The sequence below is a fragment of the Mastomys coucha genome, unplaced genomic scaffold (assembly GCF_008632895.1).
Source record: "Mastomys coucha isolate ucsf_1 unplaced genomic scaffold, UCSF_Mcou_1 pScaffold6, whole genome shotgun sequence".
Taxonomy (NCBI): domain Eukaryota; kingdom Metazoa; phylum Chordata; class Mammalia; order Rodentia; family Muridae; genus Mastomys; species Mastomys coucha.
In genome coordinates this window covers 84,521,696-84,530,816 of record NW_022196912.1, presented here as the reverse complement: position 1 = coordinate 84,530,816, position 9,121 = coordinate 84,521,696, and the positions used below count along the sequence as shown (strand labels likewise).

Here is a 9,121-nt window from a genome sequence, read left to right as displayed (position 1 = left end):
TTAACTGTTTCTACTTCCATTTTTAGGTCCTGGATAGTTTTGTTCAGTTCCTTCACCTGTTTGGTTGTACTTTTCTGCAATTCTTTGAGGGATTTTTGTGTTTCTTCTTTAAAGGCTTCTATTTGTTTACTTGTGTTCTCCTGTAATTCTTTAAGAGATTTTTGTGTTTTGTCTTTAAGGGTGTGAACCTGTTTGCCTGCATTCTCCTGTATTTCTTTAAGGGAGTTATTCATGCTCTTCTTAAATTCCTCTATCACCATTGTAAGATATGATTTTAGATGCAAATCTTGCTTTTCTGGTGTCTTCGGATATCCAGGACTTGCTGTGGTGGGAGTACTAGGTTCTGATAAAGCCAAGTAGTCTTGGTTTCTGTTGGTAATATTCTTGCGTTTGCCTTTCACCATCTGTTGATCTTTGGTGCTAGATGTTCTTGGTGTCTATGGCTGGAGCTTGTTCCTCCTATGGGTCTATAAGCCTGTATCAGCACTTCTTGGAGATCATCTTACCTCTGGTAAGACCTGTGTGCAGTGGGCTGTGGATCAGTTGTCCCTCCTGAGTCCTGGGGACAGAACAAACCCTGGAGCCAGGCTCTTCACTTGCAGGGGAGGGTTAGAGGGGACTGTGGATCTACAGTCCCTGCTAGGTGAAGAGGAAGGTAGAAGGGATCCCATGCTGGCTGTCCTGCCACTTCTGAGTCCTGTGCCTTCTGGCTGGTCCCGCCTTAGGACTTTTGGGCTTTTTGTAAAATACCTGTAGTCTTGATTTAAATTTTATGCTAGTTTTTCCTATCCCTGCCAACAGTAATGACATAAGTATTTAAATATTTTATGTTTGCAGAAGAATACTGAATTCACATACTCGGCTACCTTGTGCTTCTTGATTTATAGACTACTTTTATGGAAAGATGTTTACAGTTTATATGAAGTTCTATTCAGGAAATTTTTAATAACAAAAATTTTAGATTCAATGAATAGTCTTTCTCACATATTTGATTACTTTATGGTAAGTATTATAAAACTAAGTAGAATCAGATTGTTAACCTCTACTTATCTTCATTTTAAATAAACCAGTATATTTAGAGTTAAGAAGGTACCTGATTAAGAGACGGACTTTAAGAAGAGGCTGTTAATAGACAGTGGAAGTAGAACATGAGTAGAAGTTCTTTTGTGGAAGCTGTTACAGGGCAACAGATTCTCCCTGTGCAGCAGATTTTCCCTATGAACACTATTACAGGGCATGAGAATCTCCCTGTGCAGCAGATTCTCCCTGTGGACACTTACAGGGCAGCAGATTCTCCCTGGGCAGCCGATTCTCCCTGTGAATACTGTTACAGGGTGGCAGATACTCCCTGTGCAGCAGATTCTCCCTGTGCAGCAGATTCTCCCTGTAGACACTGTTACCAGGCAGCAGATTCTCCCTGTGCAGCAGGTTCTCCATGTACAGCAGATTCTCCCTGTAGACACTGTTCAGGGCAGCAGATTCTCCCTGTGCAGCAGGTTCTCCCTGCGGACACTTACAGGGCAGCAGATTCTCCCTGTGTACACTGTTACAGGGTGGCAGATTCTCCCTGTGCAGCAGATTCTCCCTGTGGACACTTACAGGGCAGCAGATTCTCCCTGGGCAGCCGATTCTCCCTGTGAATACTGTTACAGGGTGGCAGATACTCCCTGTGCAGCAGATTCTCCCTGTGCAGCAGATTCTCCCTGTAGACACTGTTACCAGGCAGCAGATTCTCCCTGTGCAACAGGTTCTCCATGTGCAGCAGATTCTCCCTGTAGACACTGTTCAGGGCAGCACATTCTCCCTGTGCAGCAGATTCTCCCTGTGGACACTGTTACAGGGCAGCAGATTCTCCCTGTGGACACTTACAGGGCAGCAGATTCTCCCTGTGCAGCAGATTCTCCCTGTGGACACTGTTACAGGGCAGCAGATTCTCCCTGTGCAGCAGATTCTCCCTGTGGACACTGTTACAGGGCAGCAGATTCTCCCGTGGATGCTGTTGTTACAGGGGACCAGTCCCCCGTTGTGGATGGTATTACGAGGGAGCATTTCCCACTCTGTAGATCCTGTTACAGGGAGTTTCCTCTCTTCTGCTCTTTCCCCAGCTCCTCCTCCCCTCACATTACATTACAGATAATGCAATGAAACCAAATTTTTATCAAGTTCTTAATTTTCCCTCAATCTCCAAATAATTTCAGTGGAGTCATGAATGCTCTGAATCTATTTAGCAACTGTTTAGAGTTCTTTATAGAAAGAACTATGGCTTTAATGGCATGGTATAGCACGGTATGAGTTACCTCTATGTTAGGAATAAAAGTGATTCTCGGCTTTTATAATAGGGTGATCCGGAGAATGTTCTCCCAAATACTACATTCTTTAACAGCTTTGTTGATGGCATAAATGATGTATAAAAAGCTGCATATATTTAAAGTATATAGTTTGGTGAATTCTTTTAATCTGTACACATCAGTGAAACCACAGCATGTTGAACATGAATTGAGAATGATGGCACAGACTTATAGTCCAACATTTAGGCTTTGAAAGCAGGAGAATTATGAGTTCAAGACTAGCCTGGGCTACAAAACTAGTTCTAGACTAGCTTGGGCTAGAAGGGAGTCCTGATCAAAGAAAAAAATAAAACAGTGTACTGTGTCTTTCAGCTCCAATATTTCCTCCCCTCCCCTCCCCTCCCCTTCCCTTCCTTCCCCTTCCCTCCCCTTCCCTCCCCTTCCCTCCCCTTCCCTCCCCTTCCCTCCCCTTGCCACTGCCCATCCCCCAGCAGTCCCTGATCTACAGGCCCTGACCTGCCCTCCCCAGTAGACTTCATTTCTAGAGTTTTATGCCAATGGAATCTTACAATAGATACTTCTTTTGGAGGAGTAGGTTGACTTTCTCCACTTGGTGCAATTATTTAAAGAGTTATTCATGTTGTTGAAATGTCAATAGTTTCTTACATGTCAATATTTAGTATCATCCTAGTGTGCAGATGTACTTTTAGATTTTAAGGTCTATAAACATTTTGTGTACAGGTTGTAGATAATTACCAAAGAGTAATTGGAATAGTTAGCATCAAAGAAACTGTCAAGTCACGTGTAGTGGCCTGTAATTCTGGATGCTCAGGAGGCCAAAGTAGAAAGATCATAGGTTCGAGGCCTGTCTGGGGTCCAAGCCCGTCTGGGTAGCTTAATGAGACAATGTCTCAAAACAAAAAAATACAAAAAGGAGGGCTGGAGAGATGACTCAGAGGTTAAGAGCACTGACTGCTTTTCCAGAGGTCCTGAGTTCAATTCCCAGCAACCACATGGTGACTCACAACTATCTGTAATGGGATCTGATGCCCTCTTCTGGTGTGTCTGAAGACAGCAACAGTGTACTCATAAATGGAATAAATAAATGTTTAAATAAAAAAAAGATACAAAAAGGGCTTCTGGGTATATATAGCTCAGTAGTAGAATGCTTGCCTAGCGTGCACGAAGCCCTGGGCTCAATTCCTGATACTATTAACCATAAGGCTGCCTCCTGACCCCCCAAAAAACAACAAACAAACAAACAAAAATCCCCAAAATGAAAAAAACAAAAATTTATGGCTGTTTTCCAGAGTTTTACCATCCTGCTAGCAGACAGTTGTGATGGATGATGGATGTCTCTGAGTTCAAGGCCAGCCAGGGGTACACAGAGAAACTGTCTCAAAAACCCAAAATATTGATAATGATGATAATTATTATATTATAATATAAGATTGTAATAATATTTATTATATTATGCTATCATCATCAACATCATCATCATTAAACTGTCACCATCCAAACAGCTATGCAGTGTTGGTGGCTTCGGCTTGTTTCCCCAATGATTAGCAATGCTGAGTAGCTTTCACATAATTTGCTAGCTATATATTTTTGCTTAAGTGTTTGTTAAGATCTTGTACCCATTTTGGTTGTTTTTTAGTGTATTTTGAGGAGTCCTGTGTTTGGACTTGAATTTTTAGAGATTTATTTATTTTATTTTGTGTATGGGTATGTTGCCTGCATGCAGAGACATGTGCACCACATATATGCCCAGTGTGATGGATCCTCTGGAACTGGAGTTACAGAGAGCTTTGAGCTGCCATGTGGGTGCTGGAAATTGAACCCAGGTCCTCTGCAAGAGCATCCAATGTTCTTATCCACTGAGCCATATTCTAACTCCTGGGCTATGAGTCCTTTATCAGATATGTAAACTATGTATTTACTGTTGTTTTCATTCTCTTAATACTAACTTTTTTCTCCTTTTGAGACAGGGTCAGGTCAGAAAAGATCTCAGGATTTTATGAAGCCCTGACTGTTCTCTTTTCAGACTACTTTCTTGTATCATACTTAGGAATCATAGCTGAGTCCAGAGTACAAACATTCTCTCCCTTTTCCCCCCCTTGACTTCAGGTTTTGTTTTATGAGGCAGTGGCACTGTGCAGTTCAGACTGGCCTGGACTTTGTAATGCAGTCTCAAACTTGTAACTCCTCCGGCTTGCTCATTTCTATCCCCCACTCTTCCTCAGGACTCCCCAAGCTCTATGATATTTGGCTGTGGGCCTCTGTATCTGTTTCCACCAGCTGCTGGATGAAGCCTCTCAGGAGACAGTTATGCTATGCTCCTGTCTGCAAGCATGGCAGAGTATCATTAATAGTGTTAGGGGTTGGCTGCCTCCCATGGGATGGGTCTCAAGTTGGGCCAGACATTGGTTGTCTGTTCCCTTAGTCTCTGCTCTATCTTGAGCTGTACATATCTTGTAGGCAGGACAAATGTTGGGTTGAAGGTTTTGTGGATGGGTTGATGTCCCCCTCCCTCCACCAGAAGTCCCACCTGGCTACAGGAGGTGGCCATTGCAGGCTCCATATCCAACCCCCTCCCCACACTGGAAGGAATTTTAGCCATCTAGGAGAAACTAAACTTGTTTATGTTGTTGTTGGTGGTGTGTGTGTGTGTACACATGTGCACATGTATCTGTCTGTGTCTGTATAGTGGAATTTAGGTATAGTGTAGCTGCTATTTTGTTTTGGCTTTCCTTTCTGGGTTCATGAGGGAAATGGCATATTATTTTCATCTTTTGTTTGTCTGGGCCAATCTCAAAATACGTCTGTCAGTCTTTTTTTTTCCCCTGAGCGAGTTTGCTTCAGATTGTTGTATTATATCACACGCAATTATTGTAAAACCCAATGCAAAACATCTTAACAACCCCCCCATGTATAATCCAGGCATGATAGTACTTACCACTTAGGAGGCTGAGGGCGGGGCCTAGGCCAGCCTGGACTAATGGGGATCCAGGCATGATAGTACTTACCACTTAGGAGGCTGAGGGCAGGGCCTAGGCCAGCCTGGACTAATGGGGATACTTGGCTTCAAAAACAAAACAAAATCCCTGTGTTTAGGAATTCTGAAATAATTCCTGTATTCTAAAGTATGTTAAAAAGCATTAAGAATTAGGAATTAGTTTGATTATGAAAATTTATTAAAAATCTTAGTTTTCATAAAGGTAGATTATACAGTCTACACAATTTAAAAAATGAGAAGCAGTCATGTAAATAGCCATCTCAAAAAGTCAGTAGAACCAAAATGCAGAATACAGTCAAACAGAAAAAGAAGTTAAGGTAAGGGATCAAGAAAGTCAGGACTTGGTCCTTGAAAAGATTAAAGAAGTTGGTAGTTCCCCGACATATTGCTCAAAAAGGACTGAAGACACATATCCAATGTGTGGTAAAGGAAAGGCCCCTCACAGACCCCACAGACTTAGAGGACGTAAGAGGAGGCAGAGCTCCAGTTTATGCCTTGATAATTTTCAGGAGTGATCTACTCCATGTGTACAGAAAATTTTGATGCTAAATTTTGCTAATTAAATTATCTCATATAGATTTCTTTGTGGAAAGGCGTTTCAGTTATTGACCAGTTTTCAAAAATAATTTTGAGGATATTTAAGATTTTTGTTTTGTGTGTTGCTAGTACTGATGATACCCTTTTAATACTGTGGCATAAAAACTTAGAGCAGTACCTGTTTTTTTCAACAACTATTTACAATATGTAGGTATAACTGTTGCTTACTGTGTTTTTTCATATTTAGTAACAGTGGATTATTAGGATAAATTACTAATTGTAGCTTTAGGAAAAAAACTGTAGGAGCTCAGCATAGTTGAGCATTAGGGAGCACATGCCATTGTAAAGGCTGAGTGCCATCTGCTTCTGACTGTCTCTAATGCGTGCTTTCCCAATCTGTCTATTGCTGGAACTCGGAGCTAGTTTTCTGTCTTCTAGTAAATACCTTAGGTGGACTAAAGATATCTATGATTCCTCTAAAATTGTATCTAATAGTTTATGGACTTATGCTTTGTCATTATGTGTTTGTGTATGGGTTGGTGTGTGCGTGTGCATGCGTATATGTGTGTGTTGGGGTGTGGGGGTGTATGTGGGGGTATATTTATTTGTGTGGGTGCATGTGTGTTCATGTGCATGTGGAGGCCAGAGGTCAGTCTTATTGTGTGGGTGCATGTGTGTTCATGTGCATGTGGAGGCCAGAGGTCAGTCTTAGTCATCCCTCCTTGTCTTGCTTTTTGAGGCAGGGTCTCTCTGTGGCTTAAAGCTCACCAAGTAGTCTAGACTGATTGGCCTGGGAACCCAGTGTTCTAGACAGCTTCAGTGCTGTGATTGCGGGAATGTGCTACCCTGCCTAGCTTTTACATGGGTTGTGGGGATGGAGCTCAGGTTCTCATGTATGCAAGACAAACACTTTATTGAAAACTGTCTCCTCAACCTTAAATATATACTTTATACTAGTAGTGAACTTTTTACAGATTCTCAGAATTTAAAAAAGTTTAAAGAAGAGTTAAGAAAAATGAATACAGGGCTGGTGAGATGGCTCAGCGAGTAAGAGCACCGACTGCTCTTCGGAAGGTCATGAGTTCAAATCCCAGCAACCACATGGTGGCTCACAACCACCCATAATGAGATCTGATGCCCTCTTCTGGTGTGTCTGAAGACAGCTACAGTGTACTTGTAATAAATAAATAAATAAATAAATAAATAAATAAAAAAAGAAAAATGAATACAGACCAACAAATTATTTTTCTTTTTACTTAAAACTTTTTTTTTTTTTTTTTGGTTTTTCGAGACAGGGTTTCTCTGTGTAGCCCTGGCTGTCCTGGAACTCACTCTGTAGACCAGGCTGGCCTCGAACTCAGAAATCCACCTACCTCTGCCTCCCAAGTGCTGGGATTAAAGGCGTGCGCCACCACCGCCCGGCAAAACTTTTTTAAATTATGTTTTCATTTTGTGTGTGTGTGTGTTTTACCTGCATATATGCCTGTGTGCTCAAACAGGCTAGAAGAGGGCAATGGATACCCTCAATCTGAGTCACAGACAGTTCTAAGTGGCCACATGGGTGCTGGGAACCTAACCTTTGTCTTCTGTAAGAGCAGCAATGTTCTTCATTACTTAGCTACCTCTCTAGCTATCTGTACATTTTTTGCTTTAAAAATATTTATATTGGTATATAATGATTTTAGTAAAATATCAACTACATGTAGAATTCTTACTGATTTTGTTCATTTCATATTTTTGCCAGTGCCTAAAATGAAAATTTTCTTTTCAAGGTTCAGGAGCAGGTGCACCCCACCCTTTCAGCCAATGAAGAGTCTCTCTATTACATTGAAGAACTGATCTTTCAGCTGCTTAATAAGCTATGCATGGCTCAGCCAAGGACGGTCCAAGATGTTGAGGTAAATGTTACTATGTCATTTCAGAACCCATGAGATTAATTTTTAGATCTGTATCTTTGTCATTCTAAATTTCTTTGGAAACTAAAACCACTGAAATTATGTGTGATATATATGTTCAGTTCATATTCAAGAAATGTGTCAATTCAGTTCATTCAGAAAATGAAAGTGTTTAGAAAACAAGTATGTGGATAAATGGGATTCAAAACCTTGAAACTTTATCTCCTATGATAGACAAAAATTAACTCAAGAGTTGATAACCTCACATATAAAAACTGTAATTATAAAGGAGAAAATACTGATGAATAGGATCATAATTTGGAATTAAGCAAACACATTTTTAGAGAAGATTGAGAACACAGTAACTATCAAAGGTTAAAATTAAGAAAATAAAAAGGTATCAATCATGCCTATAATCTCAGCACTCAGAGACTGGAGAGGAGGGTCTCCAATTTGGGGTTAGCCTGAACTTTAAATACAAAATGGTGCAAGTTGCTTCCTCCCCCATACTATAAAGTTATCGAAAAGAAACTTTAAAAAGAAGACATGCTGATTGTCTGTAAGCACATGAAAAGTTTCTGAAGCTCAGAAGCTACCTGAAACATGAAAATTCAAATCATAATGAACTTCTTTCCTAGCCTCAAAAAGTGAAAAAGTGTAAAAAAGGGAGGTGGTGGTGGGTAAACTGCTCACGGGCAAGAGTGTGGACAGTGTAAGGGGAGGTGGTGGTGGGTAAACTGCTCATGGGGAAGAGCCTAAACTGCATAGAACTTTACAAGTGAGGGTGTCAATGCTATAACAGCTATGCAACATTGTTGGGCAGTTTCTACCAAAGTTACTTCTGTGTCTAACTGTTGGGCATGACTGGGCTCACAGTAGATGGGCCAGAGTCTGGGCATGGCTGGGGATCATGGATAAGCATTAAAAGCACATTTCCAGTTTTTGTCCCACTTTCTTCAACTTGCCCCTATTCCCTAAAGTGTACAGAATCTCCCAAAATAGCATCACCATGTGTTAACAAGCATTTTAATACATGAGCCCGTGAAAGATCTTTCATGATTGAACCGTATCTTTTTCGCCTTGCCCAAAGACTCATTGCCGTCTCATAATACAAAGTGCATCTTGTCTATTTCCAGAGTTTCCAAAATACTGAACAGTTCTAACATTGTTCATAAGTGTAAGGCCAAAGTTTTCAATAAGATCAAAGTAGTCTCTTAGCTGTGACCCTCTGAAAAATCAAAAAGAAAAAGTTACTTCCAATATGCAGTAGCACAGGTGAACAGTTCCACTGCAGAGGGGGAAGGGGAGCTGCAGAAAAGCTCCATAGGACCACAGTAAGACTGAAGCCCAGCTCCATAGGACCACAGTAAGACTGAAGCCCAGCT

General features: G+C 41.1%; 1 protein-coding gene across 3 annotated transcripts in view; it reads left to right on the top strand.

Annotated features, from left to right (window-relative positions):
* Sos2 (SOS Ras/Rho guanine nucleotide exchange factor 2) overlaps positions 1–9,121 on the top strand; it is a 103,492-nt gene that overhangs the window by 20,979 nt on the left and 73,392 nt on the right. For all 3 annotated transcript variants that reach the window (XM_031357629.1, XM_031357628.1, XM_031357630.1), the window contains exon 2: positions 7,614–7,739. In XM_031357629.1, the coding sequence (XP_031213489.1) occupies positions 7,614–7,739 (126 nt within the window). The remainder of the gene's footprint in view (positions 1–7,613; positions 7,740–9,121) is intronic.